This window comes from Erythrolamprus reginae, chromosome 7 (assembly GCF_031021105.1).
Source record: "Erythrolamprus reginae isolate rEryReg1 chromosome 7, rEryReg1.hap1, whole genome shotgun sequence".
NCBI classification, from domain to species: Eukaryota; Metazoa; Chordata; class Lepidosauria; order Squamata; family Dipsadidae; genus Erythrolamprus; species Erythrolamprus reginae.
This window is the reverse complement of record NC_091956.1, coordinates 40,290,869-40,312,290: the sequence shown is the minus strand read 5'-3', so window position 1 is coordinate 40,312,290 and position 21,422 is coordinate 40,290,869. Positions and strand designations below refer to the sequence as shown.

The following is a 21,422-nucleotide window of genomic DNA, read 5'->3' as shown; positions in this document are numbered from 1 at the left end:
TTGAGGGGATGCTGGCAAGCCCCCAGGCCGGCTGCGACCTTTTAAAACAGCCGCGCCGATTCCCAGCTGTCTCCCGAAGCCGAACGCGGAAGTTCGGCTTTACCGTTCGGCTTCAGGAGACAGCTGGGAAGCGGCGCGGCTGTTTTAAAAGATCGCAGCCGGCCTGGGGGGCTTGCCAGCACCCCCCTGAACCCGATTTTGGGGTTCGGGGGGGGTGCTGGCAAGCCCCCCAGGCCGGCTGCGACCTTTTAAAACAGTCGCGCCGCTTCCCAGCTGTCTCCTGAAGTTGGCGTTCGGCTTCGGGAGACAGCTGTTCGCCTGAGAAGAAGGACAGAAACACCAGCCTGAAGATGACGAGTGAGACCTCGTCAAAATGTCACCAAAAATTTACAAATCCTACACGGGAAGAAACCCGAATATACCAAAACTGTCATTCATTCATTCATTCATTCATTCATTCATTCATTCATTCATTCATTCATTCATTCATTCATTCATTCATACATACATACATACATACATACATACATACATATATATATATATATATATGTAGATTGTTCTGAGTTCGGGTTTTGCCCTGTGTAATATTTTGCATGTTTATGCGACGTTTCGGTGAAATCACATCCACCATCATCAGGCTGAAGTTTCCAAGCTTCGTGCTGTTGTAAAATGGAATGTCTGCAACTGTCATTTCTTCCTAGTGTATAGTGTGGGGGTGGAGATTTGGTTTGAATGTAGCAAATAGATTGGGTGATTATGTTTCAGTGATCTGATTGGTTGGTGTAATCATAATTATTAGAAGGATTGACATGGTGATTTTATGAAGTGTTTTTTGTTTAAGGCTGGTTTCCAAATTTCAAAAGTCCAAAATCATAATTATTAGAAGGATTGAATGGTGATTTTTATGAAGTGTTTTTTTTGTTTAAGGCTGGTTTCCAAATTTCTGGTAGGCGGGACGTGTCATCTCTTTTATTCATGCAAAGGGGGCTCCTTTCAATTTCTATGGCTTCTAGGGCAATTCTTCTATATAAATTCTCTGTTTTGTGAAGTAATTTAGTTTTTTCAAAGTCAATTTTGTGCCCTGTTTTTTTAATGTGCTGGACAAGGGAGGAAGTCTTATCTTCTTTTTTAACTGCATTCACATGTTCTGCAAGGCGTGCACTTACTCTTCAGTTGGTTTGTCCAATGTATGTGGCTGCACATGTTTTGCAAGGGATTTCATAGATTCCTTGGTATTCCAATTGGATTTTATCTTTGGGGCTCCTTAGGATATTAGATATTTTTTGGTTGGTGCAAAATGAAGTTTTGATGTTATGTTTGTGCAGGATTTTACTAATTTTGTCTGTGGTGCCCTTGATGTAAGGGAGGATGGTGGTACCATTGTCCTGTTCTTGATCTTGTTTTTTGGGGAGTTTTTTTTGATTAGATTTGTGATTGTTTTCTCTTCGAATCCATTAGAAATTAATACATCTTTGAGTTTGTTCAATTCAGTTTTTAAGTGCTCATGGTCATATATATATGTGTGTGTATGTGTGTGTGTGTATATATATATATATATATATATATATATATATATATATATACACACACACACACACATATACACATATATACATATATACATATATACATATATACATATACACATACATACATACAGACAGACATACCACATCTTACGAACCTAATTGGTTCCAGGGGGAGGTTCGTAAGACGAAAGGTTCGTAAGACGAAACATTGTTTCCCTTAGGAAACAATGTAAAGTCAATTAATCCGTGCAACCAAAAAAAAACCCTGCAAAAAAAACGCTGCCGCCCAGCTGTCACCTTTTAAAACAGCCTGGGGGCTTCTCAGCGACCTCCCGAACGCCGAAGCCAAATCCGAACTTCCGGCAGCTTCCCGAAGTCGAACGCCAAACCCGAACTTCCGTGTTCAGCGTTCGGAGACTGCTGGGATGCCGCGCGGCTGTTTTAAAAGGTGACAGCCGGGCTGGGGGGCTTCCCTACAGCCTCCCGAACCTGGAAGTTCGGCAAAAGTTCAGGGTTCGGGAGGCTGCTGGGAAGTCCCCCAGCCCAGCTGCGACCTTTTAAAACAGCCACGCGGCTTCCCAGCAGCTTCCCGAAGCCGAACGCCAAACCCGAACTTCCGCGTTCGGCGTTCGGAGACTGCTGGGAAGCCGCGCGGCTGTTTTAAAAGGTGACAGCCGGGCTGGGGGGCTTCCCAGCCACCTCCTGAACCCCGAACCCGGAGGTTCGGCAAAAGTTCGGGGTTCGGGAGGTTGCTGGGAAGCCCCCCAGCCCGGCTGTGACCTTTTAAAACAGCCGCGCGGCTTCCCAGCAGCTTCCCGAAGCCGAACGCCAAACCCGAACTTCGGCGTTCGGCGTTCGGAGACTGCTGGGAAGCCGTGCGGCTGTTTTAAAAGGTCGCAGCCGGGCTGGGGGGCTTCCCTACAGCCTCCCGAATCCGGAAGTTCGGCAAAAGTTCGGGGTTCGGGAGGTTGCTGGGGAGTCCTCCAGCCCGGCTGCGACCTTTTAAAACAACCGCGCGGCTTCCCAGCAGCTTCCCGAAGCCGAACGCCAAACCCGAACTTCGGCGTTCGGAGACTCCTGGGAAGCCGCGCAGCTGGTTTAAAAGGTGACAGCCGGGCTGGGGGGCTTCCCAGCAACCTCCTGAACCCCGAACCCGGAAGTTCGGCAAAAGTTCGGGGTTCGGGAGGTTGCTGGGAAACCTCCCAACCCGGCTGTCACCTTTTAAAACAGCCACGCGGCTTCCCAGCAGCTTCCTGAAGCCGAACGCCAAACCCGAACTTCCGCGTTCGGCGTTCGGAGACTGCTGGGATGCCGCGTGGCTGTTTTAAAAGGTTACAGCCGGGCTGGGGGGCTTCCCTACAGCCTCCCGAACCCGGAAGTTCGGCAAAAGTTCGGGGTTCGGGAGGCTGCTGGGAAGCCTCCCAACCCGGCTGCGACCTTTTAAAACAGCCGGGCGGCTTCCCAGCAGCTTCCTGAAGCCGAACGCCAAACCCGAACTTCCGTGTTCGGCGTTCGGAGACTGCTGGGATGCCGCGCGGCTGTTTTAAAAGGTCGCAGCTGGGCTGGGGGGCTTCCCTACAGCCTCCCGAACCCGGAAGTTCGGCAAAAGTTCGGGGTTTGGGAGGCTGCTGGGAAGTGCCCCAGCCCAGCTGCGACCTTTTAAAACAGCCGCGCGGCTTCCTAGCAGCTTCCCGAAGCCGAACGCCAAACCCGAACTTCCGCGTTCGGCGAACGGCAAACGGCTGTCACCTTTTAAAACAGCCGGGGGGCTTCCCAGCAGCCTCCCGAATGCCGGTTCGTAACTTGAAAAAAGTTCGTAAGAAGAGGCAAAATTTTTCTGAACCCCAGGTTTGTATCACGAGTTGTTCGTAAGACGAGGGGTTCGTATCTTGAGGTACCACTGTATATATCCACTAAAACCCTCATTGTGTATTGGACTAACTAACTTACTAACTAACTAACTAACTAACTAACTAAATAAATAAATAAATAAATAAATAAATAAATAAATAAATAAGATAACAGCTATGATCAAAGCCACCATGTTGACTATTCTGTTACCTTGCTATCATTTTTTTTTGTATAATGATTCCTAAGTGTTTGATCAACTTCAGTCTGTGTTGAAGTACTGCATGTCTCTCATTGAAACATAAAAAGATATCTATTTTTTTGGTGCAGGCACAAGACCCTCAGGTTTTGGAGCAGCTGTCCAAAAATATCACTCGTATGGGTCTGACTAACTTCACTCTCAACTATCTCAGGGTAAGCTTTATGTGATTCATTTCAAGTATTACTCTTGTTGGTTCTTCATCGTCCAAATTTACATGCCTTCATCATCTTCAAGATTAAGTCACAACAATTTTTTTTTAACAAAGCTGGTTTTCTGGAAACCTGGGATTAATCCGTTTGCTCTCTACTTAGTGGTTTTTCACAACAAAGAGATACAGCTTGGCTAGTCAGAAGATGGGGCAATTTTTGAAAATTCTAGGACAATGAAAATACTTATTTCCCCCTTCAGTTCTGTTGCCTTAGACCAGTGATGTTCAACCTTTTTTGAGCCGCAGCACATTTTTTACATTTATCCGGTGGGGCAACAAGAAGGAGGGAGGGAACTGCTGCTCCGACAGATAACGGCAAAAAACATAAAAAAACATTAAAAATCACAAAAATAAAGAAAACTCCCGAGGGTGAGTACTAAAACCTGCCCAGTGCTAGTGCCGAGCTGATCCCCTGGGGACCCCCCGAGAATTCCCCGAGCCTAGCTTCCTAGCTACAGGGAGACCGATGATTGCCCAATAACTGGCCACGAGGATTCCCCTGAGGATTTCCCCTCTACGCCAGCTGCCTGCCTAGCGTGGAACCGGCCCAGAGCCCCAGCGCTACGTGGACTCCCCCTGAAACCCTGAAACCAAGACTCCTAGAGCCCAGCTACCTGGAGCCCCGACGCCCAGCTGACTACCCGGCGCGAAACCGGCCCAGAGCCCTAGCGCCGTGCAGATCCCCTGGGACCCCAACATAATCCCCAACTCTACAAAGATCTCCAAAGCTAGGAGGACTCCCCATAGCCTCCGTAGCCCTCAGAAGCCCCACCAAGAAGCCACAAGCCCTTTGCGACCTCCCTCCCCACCGACGCCATTACCTCGTGGCTGAAGACCAACTCTGCTCCTCATAACCTCTATCCTTCTTAAACCTAAAATCGCACCGCTTACAGTGAAGCTCCAACCCCATCTAGTGGCTGAAAATAAAAATAACAGTGCAGTCACTTCCAATCCTTTCCCACTCAAAGCTACAGATCCTCACAGATTCATCAAACAGAAGCTCCAACCCCATCTAGTGGCTGAAAATATCATTGCAGCCACTTCCATTTCCTACTGATACTCTCAGAATCTTCAAACAGAATTCCAATTCTCACCCCCTCACAATGCCATCCAAGAAGAAACCTCAAGCAAACATTTCCGTTAACAATTGCGTTATATGCAACACTAATGTAAATACACAAGAAGGAACCACAAAGTGCCAATCCTGCAAAAAATTGGCTCACCATACCTGCCTTAACATCAACAAACATGTTGCCACCTTCCTCAACGACAATCCCTCATTCTACTATTCCTGCCCATCCTGCACACCCAAATCAATCTCACTCGACAATTTATCCGAAGTAATCTTATCTGCAGTCTCAAAAACCCATCAAGCATATACCGAAAGTATCGAACCACGGTTCGCCTCCATAGAAAAAAATATCCAAGACCTGATAAACACCAAAACACCTAATCAACCACCCTGCAGCACCCCACCACCACCACCACCATACTCCCAACCCAGACCGCCAAAACATCTTCCTCTAAACCCTACCACCGACATCTCCACCCTGGTGAACGATGCCATGGAAAGGGCACAAAAACGCCACAATGCCATCCTTTTTGGCCTTGAGGAAAACGGGGAAACTCACTTAACAAATATACAAAACATTATCCACAATCAACATCCTCAAACAATTACCCCTGATGTCATCCTAGAGGTCTCCAGAAGCGGCCCCACACTAAAGTACAGCGACGGATCAACGGCTCCCCGACTGTGCAGAATAGTCTGCACTAACGAATCTTCCAAACAACAATTCATCAGGACCATGAACACCATTGCCAGAAACAACACCAAATACAACAAACTCAGATGCAGACCTGACTTAACATTACTCCAACGTATCCGCTCCCGTGAACTACGCGCCGAACTCAGGAGACGGTGCGAACTCGGCGAAAATAACCTCTACATTGACTACCGCTCTGATTGCATCAGAACCAAAACCTACAACCCTCCCTTCATCGTCAAACCCGCTACCCCTCCACAACTTTCCAACACTTCTCCACCCACCATCCCACATCAACAATCGGACCTCCCCAGCACCTCCAGCAATGAATAGGAAAATGCGCCCCTTACTACCTTGCCTCAATCCTGCCACAACTCAACGCAATCCAATCCCCTTCCTGAACTCAAACACAACCTCAAATGCAAACTAATCAATGCAAGAAGTTTAATCAACAAGTTATCAGAATTCCTCCTTCTGCTCAACACCAACTTATTTGACATAATCTTTGTTTGCGCAACATGGCTCAACTGTTCCTTTCCTGACTCCATCATTACACAAAATAACTACCTGGTTTTCTGGTCCGACCGCGAATCCCGCAGAGGAGGTGGTGTAGCCATATTCTACAAAAGCTCACTCAATCTAAAAAAAATTCAAGTCGCACAAGATTTATTCCTTCCTGAAACCCTAATCTACGATCTTTCCCTTAACACCACTCTCCGCTTTTTACTGTGCTACAGAGCTCCAAACTATGACACTTCCCATGCATCAAAATTAACTTCCCTACTAACATGGGCATCCTCCTACCCCTACCCCATCATCTTCCTAGGTGACCTCAACCTACCACACATCAACTGGACACTAAACGAATGCTCCACCGAACCTATACATACCGCCATCTACAACACCGTCACCAGCCTGGGACTGGAACAATTAGTATTAAACAACACCAGACTCAACAGCTGCCTCGACCTCATCTTCTGCAATAGTAAAAGTGCTATTTATGGACTGCATATCATAGAACCCTTCTCCAACAGCGACCATAGTATGATCAACTTCAACCTCAACCTACGCCATCATAACATTCAACAGAACAACGTGTCACCTAAGTACAATTTCAGGAAAGCTAACTACGAACTCATAGACGTCAGTCTCTCATTTATTAATTGGCAATCCCTCTTCTCCAACTGCATCTCCATCGATGACCTCTACAACACGTTCTTACTCCAAATCAATAGACTTATAGATCTGTATGTTCCAATTACTCCTCCTAGAAGAAAACAGAAAAACAACATTCCCATCTCATTAAAGAAACTACAAACCAAAAAAAGATCCCTCTGGCGTAGAAACAAAAAAGGTCCTGTAAACAACTTTAAAAACCGCTACAGAAGAATATGCCAACAAATAAAAGTAGAATGTCTGAACTACCGCAGTAAACAAGAGGAAAACCTCCTACACTCCAAATCTCACCGTGCCTTCTACAACTTCGTCAACAACAAACTTAACGACTCCAGACCTATTCCACCTCTCATTGGACCACACAACAAAGAGTACCACGACGACCCATCCAAAGCAAATCTTTTCAACTCCTTCTTTGGCTCCGTTTTTGTTAACAGTAATAACTCATCCCCCCTCTTCGCAAATCGCACTCCTAACTCATTAAATAACCTAAGCCAAATCATCTTCACCACAGACTACGTTGAAAAAGCAATCCGTGATCTCAAACCTTCCCTATCTGTCGGTCCAGATGGTCTTTGTGCATACTTCCTAAGAAAACTCTCATCTGCCATAGCTGAACCTCTAAGCATTATCTTCCAAAATTCCTTCATGACCAGCACTCTCCCCAAACTGTGGTCAAAAGCAGTAGTCATCCCCATCTTCAAAAAAGGAGACCCATCACTAGTTGACAACTACAGACCCATATCACTATGCTGTGTACCTTGTAAAATCATGGAATCAATTATAAATCGTTCAATCACTCTCTACTTAGAATCTAACAACCTACTATCAAAAAAACAATTTGGATTCCGTAAGAAACTATCCTGCAACCTACAACTACTTCACTGCAAAAACATCTGGACTACCCACCTTGATCAAGGAAAATCCATAGATGCAATTTATATCGACTTCTGCAAAGCCTTTGACTCAGTGGTTCATGACAAACTTCTCCTAAAACTCAAATCCTATGGCATCTCAGGACTCCTCCACAACTGGATTACCGCATTCTTGTCAAACAGACAACAAGTTGTCAAAATCGGAAGCGCCATTTCCTCCCCTGTCCCTGTCAAAAGCGGCGTTCCCCAAGGCAGCGTACTAGGTCCTACTCTTTTCATCCTATACATCAATGACCTCTGCGATAATATCGTAAGCAACTGTGTACTTTTTGCCGACGATGTGAAACTCTTCAACACCACCGACAACACACTCACTCTTCAAAAAGACCTTGACTTCATTTCAGATTGGTCCAACACCTGGCAACTTCAAATATCAACCAACAAATGCTCTACCCTCCACATCGGCAAAAAGAATCCAAACCACATATATGAACTGAATAAACAAATCCTCACTACCAACCAACACTCAGTAAAAGACCTCGGAATACTCATTTCAAATGACCTAAGTGCTAAAGCCCACTGCAACAATATCGCCAAAAAAGCCTCCAGAGTTGTTAACCTGATCCTACGCAGCTTTTGCTCCGGCAATCTCACACTACTCACAAGAGCCTACAAAACCTATGCCAGACCCATTCTCGAATACAGCTCATCTGCCTGGAACCCACACCGCATCTCAGACATCAACACTCTCGAAAACGTCCAAAGATACTTCACCAGAAGAGCCCTCCACTCCTCCACTCGAAACAGAATACCCTACAAAAATAGACTAACCATCCTGGGCCTTGAAAGCCTAGAACTACGGCGTCTAAAACACGATCTAAATATTGCCCACAAGATCATACGCTGCAACGTCCTTCCGGTCAACGACTACTTCAGCTTCAACAGCAACAACACAAGAGCACACAACAGATTCAAACTTAATATCAATCGCTCCAAACTTGACTGCAAAAAATACGACTTTAGCAATCGAGTTGTCGAAGCGTGGAACTCATTACCGGACTCAATAGTGTCAACCCCCAATCCCCTACACTTCTCCATTAAACTCTCCACGATTGACCTCTCCCGATTCCTCAGAGGCCAGTAAGGGGCGTATATAAGTGCACTGATGTGCCTATCGTCCCCTGTCCAATTCTCTTTTCTTACCTCTTTTATCTTATATATTCTCTCCTCTATACATATTCTCTTCCTATCCACTTCCCTTCTTTTTACTTCCTATCTTTATATATATACTGTATTCCTAATGTATATTCTCTCTCATATGTATTGTATATTGGACAAAGAATAAATAAATAAATAAATAAAAATTTACAAAATCCTGGGGCACACCACCAACCAAAATGACACAAAATGACACTCTAACACAGTATACATTATACAGTGATCCCCCACGTTTCGCAATCCCGATCATTGCGAAAGGCTATATGGTGATTTTTCAACCTGGAAGTCAAAACACCATCTGCGCATGCGCGCCCTTTTTTCTATGGCCACGCATGCGTAGATGGCGCCAGGCAGATCAGCTGCTGGGCGGCTTCCCTGGGTCTTCCCCCTCTTGCTGGCAGGAGGGCGAGCGGCGGGCATCAGCGAGGAGTTTCCCCACCGCCCATGCAAACTCCTCGCTGCTGCCGCACCCGCCGCTTGTCTTGTCCGCCCGCCGCTTGTCCGCCGCCGGCCTGCCCGCGTGCCCGCCGCTCGCCCGCCCTTCGCCCACCCACGCCGTTCGCTCGCGCCGCTTCCCAGCTGAGTCCTGAAGCGAACTTCCGCGTTTGGCTTCAGGACTCAGCTGGGAAGCGGCGCGAGCGAACGGCGTGGGCGGGCGAAGGGCGGGCGAGCGGCAGCGAGGAGTTTGCGTGGGCGGTGGGGAAACCCCAGCGCCGCTTCCCAGCTGAGTCCCGAAGCCAAACGCGGAAGTTCGCCTTTGCCTTCTGGCTTCAGGACTCAGCTGGGAAGCGGCGCGAGCGAACGGCGTGGGCGGGCGAAGGGCGGGGCGAGCGGCGGGGCGCGCGGGCAGGCAGGCGGCGGACAAGCGGCGGGCGGACAAGACAAGCGGCGGGCGCGGCAGCAGCGAGGAGTTTGCATGGGCGGCGGGGAAACCCCAATCTTCGGCTCCTCGCTGCTGCGGCGGAAGTAAAAACACCATCTGCGCATGCGCAGATGGTGTTTTTACTTCCGCACCGCTACTTCACGAAAAACCGATCATTGCGAGGGGTCCTGGAACGGAACCCTCGTGATAATTGGGGGACCACTGTACATATAGTGTCAGCTGGGTGCAGGGGCCTTGGTTCTGTCTGTTTTCATGGTGTATATAGAGATTTGAGCTCTTTAAGAAGATGACCTTTCATTGTGATGCATTGTATATCACCCTCTGCGGAGGCCTCTATTCTATTCTATTCTATTCTGTTGTGGTTGGCTCTGGGCCAGTTCCTGCTGCAAGGACTGTGGATGTTGATTTGGGAGAATCCTCACGTTATCAGAGACCGGTTTTACTGCCAACAGCTTCGGACAGTGAGGATTCTGTGTCAAGGGCAGATTCTGGGAGTGAAGCAGGATCAGATGATGAGGTAGTTACAGGCAGCCCATTAGCTAATGACCCCATTAGTGAATCATCATTAGATTCAGAGGAAGAGGGATTCATAGATGCTCGCTGATTTATGACGAGAAGGGAACAACTTATTGTTGGTGATGACCTATAAAGCCCTTCATGGCATCAGACCAGAGTATCTCTGAGACTGCCTTCTTCCACATGAATCCCAGTGACCAGTTAGGTTCCACAGAGTTGGCCTTCTCCGGGTCCTGTTGACGAAACAATGTCATCTGGTGGGACCCAGGGGAAGAGCCTTCTCTGTGGTGGCCCCGACCCTCTGGAATGAACTCCCCCCGGAGATTAGGATTGCCCCCACCCTCCTTGCCTTTCACAAACTCCTCAAAACCCACCTCTGCCATCAGGCATGGGGAAATTGATTCCCCTGGGCCGTTTCCACTTTACATATGGTTTGTATGACATGTATGATTGTTCTTTATATTAAGGGTTTTAAATTGTTTTAACTATTGGATTTGTACTGTTTTGTTGTTGTGAGCCGCTCCGAGTCTCCGGAGAGGGGAGGCATACAAATCTAATAAATAATAATAATAATAATAATAATAATAACAACAACAACAACAACAACAACAACAACTGTGCAAGTATTATAGAAAATAAGGGAGAACAGCTGTGGCTGGAGCAATTAGGCTTATGGGGCTGCTGATAAATTACTAGTGTCACTGAGAGCATGTATGGGAAATTATCCGTTTGGTGAGAGACGAGTGCTGTTTGATTTTGGACTGCTTCAGGATTTACCAGGACTTTTTGAATATTTCACTGTTAAGTACAGCTTGAGGACTTTTAAAGTGGGGTGGCTATGATGTCTTCATAGCTGCCTTTATCTGCTCTGCTTTTGTTTTTGCTTTTCACAGCATTCCAGGCTTGTGGGTTGTGGGAGAGCACTTTGGCTGATTAAAGTGCATGTGTGCCATAACAACAGTGTATGTGTTTGAGTTTACACTTCGGACTTAGTTGGGACTCGTAATGTGAAGCCCGGCATATTCTATTCTATTCTATTCTATTCTATTCTATTCTATTCTCACCTTTTGCCCAGCAGCCAGCCTTGCACTCTTCTTTTTCTTCCCCATTGCACCCCAGGCAAACTAGCACTGGTCTTCCTCCTCCACCTCTGGCACACACCAGGTCTGGCTGAGAGGGCAGCGGGTCTCCGAGGAGTAAGTAGCCTATCCTTCCATCTGCATTTCCCTTGGTTGTCCCCTCCCCCAGCTCCACAGCTGCCCAATACGACATGCCTGAGACTCATGCAGGGATGAAAGAATCATAAGTAGGAGCAGCACAGGGAAGCAGGCTGTGGGCACTGCGCCCTGCCGCGAGCTGCCACTGCCCGAAGCTGCCGCTAAAGCTGTCACCGCTGCCACCGCCGCTGCCATTTTCCTGCTTCCATCTCCTTTTCCTCCCATTGTTCCACCCCCGCCCATAGTTGGAGAGGGGTAGGAAAGCTGAGGGGGACCACTGTGCGCCTATTAAGCCGCACCCATGTCGATCATGCACACCTCCTGAATCCCACGTCCCCCTTTTCCTGAGGCTCGACCTTTCACTTCCCCTTTCAGAAAAGCGGTTGAACATGCCAGCTGCCACTCCCGCTTGAGGGGAGTTGTTAAGAAACCACAGCCTCACCCTCATTGCGGGGCTGACACATGACTTAGGCGGTTTTTGTAGCATTCTCTAATTTTTCCCACGGCACACCTGACCATGTCTCACAGCACACTAGTGTGCCGCGGCTTACTGGTTGAAAAACACTGCCTTAGACAATATATGCTTTGTTAATACCATTGCCTTTCAGAAGGATCATTACAAAGTTTAAAAACCTTTGCAGGAAAAGATAAATATAACATTCTTTTTTGCATGGTTGTATTCTATATTATGCAGTTGCATTTACCTCTGGTTTTCTCATGTGTCAAAACAACACTTTGTGAAGTAAGTTAGGTTGCAGACTACTAACTGACTCAAAGGCATTCAGGCAAATTTTCTATTTGAATGAGAAATTGAATGGGAAATTTGGTCTAATGATTAAGGCACCAGGCTAAAAAGCAGAAGACTATGAATTCAAGTCCCAAGAAAACCAGCTGGGTGACTCTGGGCCAATCACTCACTCTCAGCCCAATTCACCTCACAGGGTTGTTATGGAAATAATAGGAACATCATATACATTAAAGATTCAGATTAACAGAATTGGATGAGATCTTGTAGGTCATCACCCCTCAATCAAGCAGACCTTACACCATTATACAATTTCTTCTTCTTTTAATATAAGTTTTTTTATTTTTTATTTTTTACAAACACATCAATGCATGAATGGTGTGGCAACTGGGCATCATATATTCTAATACAAATAAAACTAATAGCATTAATCATAGTTAGTAATTTCAATCCAACTTGTATATTACTTTTTAAAATTATCTATTGATTATTTACATATAAAACAAGCCAACAAAATAAAACACACACACATATAAAACAATCAAATAAAAAGAATAAAATATATACATATCTCCAACTTCTCATAAATAAATGTTTAACAAAAAGACAAAAAAGAAAGTAAAGAAAAGAAAAAATGGAAGATCAACTATTCTGTTGACTGTCGTTTTTCCACAGCCCTTATATTTATTTTATTATTTTTATTTATTTGATTTTTATGCCACCCTTCTCCTTAGACTCAGGGCGGCTTACAACATGTTAGCAATAGCACTTTTTAACAGAGCCAGCATATTGCCCCCACAATCTGGGTTCTCATTTTACCCACCTTGGAAGGATGGAAGGCTGAGTCAACCTTGAGCAGGTGATGAGATTTGAATTGCTGAGCTACAGATTTACAGTCAGCTTCAGTGGCTTGCAGTACAGCACTCTACCTGCTGCACCACCCTGGCTTTTTATAGTATTGTATTTCTTTCCTATACTCTTTTTACAGTAATATTTAAATTTAATAGCTTTTTTTTTTCATTTATACTAATAGAGCATGAATTTAACAGCAACAATTTACTCTTCTAATCAGTTCTTTTAGATAGGATTTTAAGATTACATATCTATATTTCCATTCACATTTTCTTAAGAATCATGGGGGATTAGTAAATCTAGTTTAGGTTTTTATTATTATTTTTTAAAATATCTTTATTAATTAATTATGTTTAAAACAACAAAAGAAAAACATAGACATGAACATAACCCCCCCCCCCCAAAGAAATCTAAGCATATACAAACAAACAACATAACATAATAAAGCATGCTGTTTTATAATATAATTTACATTGGTATCAGAACATCTAATGAATAACATAAATGCCAGCTATGTTTCTGGACCTTATTATTTACAGCCTAACCCATGTTTTCTTCCATTTCATTTCCTAATTTTATTATAAACTACTCTTCTTAAATTGCCTTATTTCTGTCTCTTGGTACTTCTTTCCTTGGGTTATATTTAACTGTGGATTAATGGATCAATAGAGATCAATGGCTGCGTTTGTCGGTTTTTCCTCCCCCCCAATTTTCTTTTGGATGTGTATGCAGTATTAAAATTTTAAATATTTTTTTTTGTTTATCCAGTCATACCATATGTCCCAAATACTATGGAATTCTCTATTATCTCTATCCTGTAGCTCCTGTGTTAATTTGCTCATCTCTGCCACCTCGTATACTTTAATTATCAAGTTTAATGTTGAGGGGTGTGGGGGTTCGCTTCCAATTTTGAGCATATATAAGTCTAGCTGCTGTTGTTAGGCAAAGTAACAGATGTCTGTCATCTATAGTGGTTTTGTGCCTAATTATCCCCAATAAAAAAAGTTCTGGTCTTAGTGGGATTTTTTTATCTATAACTTGTTCAAGGATATCCCTGACTTTCCTCCAATTTTTTTTAACCATTGGGAACGTCCACCACATATGGAAATATATTCCTGGCTTTTCTTTACACTTCCAGCATTTTGGTGAAAGTCTAAGGTACATTTTGGCTAATTGGGCCAACGGTAAATGCCACCTGTAAAACATTTTATATAAATTTTCCTTCTATGGTACTGAAAGCATTAGTTTGTAGTTGGACGTCCATAACTTTCCCCACTCATCTAAATTTATAGTGTATCCAAAGTTTTGGGCCCACGCAACCATGGTGCCCTTAACTTCTTCCTCCACTAGTTTCTGTTGTAAGAGGTATTTATATAGTTTAGGTTTTTAAATAACTCTTTTGCTTCAACCAGTCATACCACCTGCTCCATGTTTTGTAATATTCAGTATCATCTTAATCTGGGAGCTCTAATGTTAGTTTACTCATTTCAGCAATTTTGTGTACTTTGTTAATTAGGTTTAATGTTGTTGGTATCTTCTATACTTCTAATAGTAATACTGTACATATTTATATAAAATTGCAATCATTATTGAATTATTCCATATTTTCTCTTATTATTACTCTTATTTTATTATATAAAAGTGTACACTAATATTTCCCTTTTCTCTTATTACTCCCATATCCTTCTCTAAGATCTTTATCTCTTTCTGCATCTGCTTCTTGGCTGTTCAAGCTGATTATTTTTCCCATCTGTACCCTCTTCCACTGTCTAGTTTCCAAAGTTTCTGCCCAAGCTCCTATCTTCCTTTCAAAGGTGTATTCCTGTGTCTCCAATTCTCTTTTTGACTCTCTTAATATCTTCATCTCAATCTTTTCCTCCATTTCTACTGTAAGGTCCTCCGCAGTGGTGGACTACGAGCCGGAATTGAAAGCCATATCATTGGCAAAAGCCTGTGCTTGTATTTCTACCTTTTTATTTTTAATCCTTTTATTTCTTGGTTATTTCTTACTGATATTAACAGTGTTTTAGTGCTAGTATAAATAATAGTTGGCATAGGAGACAGTCTTGATGTACCCCTTCTTAATGTTTACTTTTTCTGTTAGATCATTATTTACTAAAATGCTTGCTGATTGTTTTGTATACAGTGGTACCTCTACCTGCGAACCTAATTCGTTCTATGAATTAAGGTTCTTAAGTAGAAAGGTTTGTAAGAAGAAGCAATTTTTCCAATGTAAAAGCAAATAATGCGTGTGATTGGGGAAACCACAGGGAGGGTGGAGGCCCTGTTTCCTCCCAGGAGATTCCTAAAGAGGCCCCACGGAGGCTTCTCCCTGCCTTTTCCGGTAACAGTTTTGAAGGCTCGGGTTTGTAAGTGGAAAATGGTTGTTGAGAAGAGGCAAAAAAATCTTGAACACCCGGTTCTTATTTAGAAACGTTCGTAAGTAGAGGCATTCTTAGGTAGAGGTACCACTGTATATTTCTTTGATTAATCTGACAAATCTTCCTCCAAATCTCATCTTTGCTAAGTTGCAATTAGTTTTCCAATTGATGTGAGGGTAATTGAAGTCGTCCCCCCTCCATTACTATTATAGTGTGTTTCCTACATTTATTGTTTAGTTGGTTGGCAAAACGTACATATATTTGTTCTGCTTGGTTGGGTAGCCTGTAATATACATCTATGGCCATGTCATTCTTTTTTTTCTTTTATATTGACCCATATGCATTCTAGCATTTAATAACAAAAATTAGAATTATCATCAATAGAAACATAAATTTCCTGTATTTCAATACCAAAGCTAAAGAAAGTTCAATCCCTTTACATGGATTTATGCAAATTGAAGTATGCATGGAATCCATGAGGACAGAGGCAGTGAGCTAATCAATGTGAGACTGTCATAAGTCATCCAGAGACTGTGTTACTGTTTCGGTTAGATGTGTTTTCCTTGCTTCCTATAGCTTTCTTTGTTTCTAAGTATCCCTTATCATTATCCCCATTCCTTTGCCTTCCAAGTATTTTTATTACTGGCTTGGCTTATATAAGAAAGGTTATGAGGAGATGTGTTGGTGATTGCTTAACCTAGTTAATGCCATTTTTTTCCTTGAGATGTTAGAATTGTAATGCAGGTTATGTCGCAAATTGTCCAATTTTTTAATGTTTTGTTTGTCTTGTTGTATGTGTTTGTTTATAAATAAAATTTATTTTTAATAAAAAAGAGAGATGGGTCCATGCACATTCTTCTCTTGGAGAAGGCTTTGTAATTAAAGTTCTTATTCCCTCTTTTTAAGATCCCAAACTCTTGATTTGAAATAATGTGCTTTGTTTTCCTACAGAGTTTTATCTACATGGAATGTTCAACTGGAGAATCTAAACTCATGCTAAGAGGTTCAAGAGTCTCATGGTGAGAGAGTTTCTAAATTTGATAAATAAATGGGGTGCCACAGGGCTCAGTTCTCTCCCCTCTCCTATTTAACATCTATATGAAACCACTGGGTGAGATCATCCGACGGCAAGGGGTGAGGTATCAGCAATACACTGGTGATACCTAGCTTTACACCGCCACCCCGTGTAAGTTCAGTGAAGTAGTAGATGTGATGTGCCAGTACCTGGATGCTTTGAGGGTCTGGATGGGAGTTAACAGGCTCAAATTTAACTCTGACAAGACTGAGTGGCTATGGGTATTGCCGCTGAAGGACTATACTACCTGTCCATCCTTGGTTCTGGTGGATGGGTGGGAAACACTATCCCCCTCAGAATGAGTTCACAACCTGGGTGTCTTCCTAGATTCTCAGCTGAGATCGGAGCAACATCTCTCAGCTATGGCTAGAGGGGCCTTTGCACAGGTTTACCTAGTATACCAGTTGCAACCCTATTTGGATCAGGAGTCTCTTCTCACAGTCACTCATGCCCTTATCACCTCACGTCTCGATTATTGCAATGCGGTCTGCATGGGGCTACCCTTGAAAAGCATTCAGAAACAATCAAGAATGCAGCCATGTGAACTGTTGTGGGTGTACCTAGGTACACCAACATCGCGTCAACACTCCACGAGCTGCACTGGCTTTCAATTGGTCTCTGGGCACAATTCAAAGTGTTGGTTATCTCCTATAAAACCCTACATGGCTTAGGGCCAGACTATCTTCAGGAGCACCTTCTGCTGCACAACTCCCAATGACCGATAAGGGTCCAGAGGGTTGGGCTTCTCCAGGTCCCGTTGGCTAGACAGTGTCAGTCGTGGGGCCATGGGAGAGGGCCTTCTCTATGGTGGCTTCAGCTCTCTGGAACCACTTGCTCCCTAAAGCCAGTACTGCCCCCATCCTGCTGGCCTTCCAGAAGGCTGTGAAGACCTGGCTTTGCTGGCAGGCCTGGGGCTGTTGACTAATATGGCATCATTTAGATCTGGACCAAAATTGATATGAATGTTTTTATGGGTTTTAGATTGTTTTTATTCTGTTTTTATATGCTGCATGCTGCCCAGAATTTGAAAGGAATTGGGCAGCTTATAAGTATGATAGATGGATGGATGGATGGGTTTGGGTGGGTGAGTGGATGGATGGATGGATGGATGGATGGATGGATGGATGGATGGATAGATAGATAGATAGATAGATAGATAGATAGATAGATAGATAGATAGATAGATAGATAGATAAAAATAAATTAGGGGTCTCTATAATAATTGTGTTCCCCATATTCTGAAATCAGTTTATTTAGGATCTAAGTCCAGTCCCAAAGGTTGGCAATGTTTGTTCTCTAAATGGCATTTATTGATTGGAAAATTATATTCCATCTTTCCACTCATATAGTTGTTCTCCCCTTTGTGCAGGACTAATTAGAATATAATAGAATTTTTATTGGGCAAGTGTGATTGGACACACAAGGAATTTGTCTTGGTGCATATGCTCTCAGCGTACATAAAATAAAATATACATTTGTCAAGAATCATGTGGTACAACACTTAATGATTGTCATAGGGGTCAAATAAGCACTGAAGAAGCAATATTAATAAAAATCTTAGGACATAAGCAACAGGTTACAGTCATACAGTCAACATGGGAGGAAATGGGTGAAAGGAATGATGAGAAAAACTAGTAGAATAGAAGTGCAGATTTAGTAGAAAGTCTGACAGTGTTGAGAGAATTATTTGTTTAATAGAGTGATGGCGTTCGGAAAAAAACTGTTCTTGTGTCTAGTTGTCTTGGTGTGCAGTGCTCTGTAGCAACGTTTTGAGGGTAGGAGTTGAAACAATTTGTGTCCAGGATGTAAGGGGTCAGTAAATATTTTCCCCGCCCTCTTTTTGACTCGTGCAGTACACAGGTCCTCAATGGAAGGCAGGTTGGCAACAATTGTTTTTTCTGCAGTTCTGATTATCCTCTGAAGTCTGTGTTGATCCTTTTTATGTCCTTTTGGTGTATGGGAGACTTTTCCAGATCTGCCTTAGCCAGATGGGTGTGCATTGCCAAAGTTACCCCAACAAGCTTCAACCCTCAGATTCTTTGCATCCAGTCTTCCATGATAGTCACTGGAGTTTCATTTGATGGATTTTCTAAGGTCTTGTTTGCCCATATAAGTGTTGTAAATATATAACAATAAATGCACATAAAAGGTGAGGATCTGGCAATGGTTATAAGCATCAATACCCATTTTCCATTAAATGAATCTCCTCCCCTACTCATCCCCTTGTTCCATTAAATGAATCTCCTGAAGAGTATAGCATCACTCCCAACATAAACAAATCAGTTATTCCACGATGGAAATCTGGCAGTCAAAATACAGGAATGTCTTGTCAGCAGGAGGGACAGTAAAGGTATTGATGCTATGTACCGTATATACTCGAGTATAAGTCGCTCCGACTATAAGTCGAGGCACCTACTTTTGCCACAAAAACCGGGGTAAATTTATTGACCCGTGTATAAGTCGAGGATGGAAAATGCAGCGGCTACTGGTAACTTATTAAAATGGAAACCAATAAAATTACATCAATTGAGGCATCAGTAGGGTAAATGTTTTAGAATATTTATTTCAAAGAAAACCAGTAAACTAGCTCTGTAAGTTTAAAAGAGGGTAAACAGGTATATGTACCCCAAGGCAGTATAGGCAAAAAAAATGCAAGTACAGTACTGTACTTACCTCAATCCCCCACTGCTCCTGCTGGTTTGGGTTAGGGTTAGGATATTTGGCCTCTCCTTGCCTCAAAGAGATATAATTTCCCTCTCTATTTACTATTACTGAACATCCAAAATATACTATTTAATTCTATGTATATATGCCATATGTATACAGTGTTCCCTCGATTTCCGCGGGGGATGCATTCCAAGACCGCTCACAAAAGTTGAATTTCCGCGAAGTAGAGATGCGGAAGTAAATACACCATTTTTGGCTATGGACAGTATCACAAGCCATCCCTTAACACTTTAAACCCCTAAATTACCATTTCCCATTCCCTTAACAACCATTTACTCACCATTATTACTGGTACTCACCATTGGATAAGACACTTAATGATCCTGATATTTATAAACATAATTATTTATTAACAGTAATTATTTTTTTTGTTATTTATTTGCAAAAAATATTAGTTTGGCGATGACATATGACGTCATTGGGTGGGAAAAACCGTGGTATAGGAAAAAAACCGCGAAGTATTTTTTAATTAATATTTTTTGAAAAACCGTGGTATAGGCTATTCGCGAAGTTCGAACCCACGAAAATCGAGGGAACACTGTACATACATATTACACACAGGCACACAAAAATATACCGTACATTGTTTACTATATAAACTGTATATGTATATTTACAGAGAGAGAGAGGGAGGGAGCTCTTGTAAAATTACCGGTATACTGTATACGGTACATTCAACCTCACTTACTGTAATAGGAAAAACAAACCCAGAGTCCACTTTCTGCCACACATTTAACCATAACTAGAACATTACACATACCTTCAGATGTACCAGTACACATCACTGTTAGAGCTAGGAAATGTCATGGATTGAGTAAAATGTGGTGGTTCTCACTTATGTTTAACAACCACAATTTTGGGCTCAATTGTGGTCATAGGTCTGTCTTTCTTTCTTTATTTATTTATTTCTGTCTCTCCTTCCTTTCTTCCTTCTTCCCTCCCCCTTTCTTTTTCTGTCTGCCTATCTTCCTTCCTTTTTCTTTCCTTCTTCTGTCCCTTCCCTCCCTCCTTTCCTTTTTTGTCTGTTTTCCTTCCTACCATCTTTCTTTGTCTCTCTTCCTTTCTACCATCTTTTTTTCTTTCTTTCTGTCTTCCTTCTTTCCTAACTCCTTCCTTCCTTCCCTCTCTCCTTCCCTCTTTCCTTGCCGCCCAACTCGAACAGGACTCTGGGTGGCTCACAACAATCACAACAACTAAAAAACAATATAAAATGTAACAACAATACAACAGCATATAGCATAAAATGCATAAATAACCCTTAAAATGCCTTGACACTGGCAATGAGTAAAATGCCAACTGTATAAGACAGGGACTTTAAGACAGAGGAGGGGGGCACCCCTGCTCAGGTGCAGAGCACAAAGCAGGGCTAAGTCTCCAAATGAAAGATGCAGAGAACTACCGTAATTTTCCTGGAAGGCTTGAGCACCGGTGCTTTTCATTCTAGAAAAACAACTCAGCCTGGCATCCCCCTCCCCACCACGGAAATACCCATTGACAGGACGCCTGCCGGTGTCTCTTTCGGCTGCATCCACAGTTTACGTCACGCTCCCTTTAGCCTTCTGGGAGCCGTAGTGTCTCTTTGGGCAGAGCGGCTGAGCCTGCCTCCTCGAAAAGACTACAACTCCCAAGAGGCACTGGGAGGGAAGTGTGGGCGAAGGGGGCGGGTGCCCGCGGAGTTGGTCGTGGGAATAGTAGAATGAAAAGGCAGCCAAGTCGGCAAAATAAAGGCGAGTGAGTGAGGGAAGGGAATGTCGGGAGGGAATGGCTCACTGCTTTTCCACCCAGCCAGCCCCTTCCCACTGAGACAAGGGGGTTCATGCAGTCTGGCAAACCTTTTTCACCTGGCAGGAGCCTTGGCGCAGGGCAAGCAGAAAGTGAAGTCCCGGCAAATGGGTAGCTGGCAAGACCACATGCTCCCATTCGCCCCTTGCTTTGGCAATTTCTGAGGACACCCCCCCCCATCGCCCACTCCGGTAATTTTCTATTGGAAAAATCCATTGCTAAAATCCCAAACGTTCATTTTTTTAAAAAGCTGAGAAGCTGGGATTGCAGCAAGGAATCCCAGGGCGGGCGGGGGAGGTGCCTCCACGGACATAATCACCTTCTTTTGGTGATTGCTGCCTGCTTGGAACCCCCATCAC

At 43.6% G+C, this 21,422-nt stretch overlaps 1 protein-coding gene across 4 annotated transcripts in view; it reads left to right on the top strand.

Moving 5' to 3' along the window:
• LDB2 (LIM domain binding 2) overlaps nt 1–21,422 on the top strand; it is a 266,234-nt gene that overhangs the window by 165,196 nt on the left and 79,616 nt on the right. For all 4 annotated transcript variants that reach the window (XM_070757375.1, XM_070757373.1, XM_070757374.1 and 1 more), the window contains exon 5: nt 3,711–3,794. In XM_070757375.1, coding sequence (XP_070613476.1) covers nt 3,711–3,794 — 84 coding nt within the window. The remainder of the gene's footprint in view (nt 1–3,710; nt 3,795–21,422) is intronic.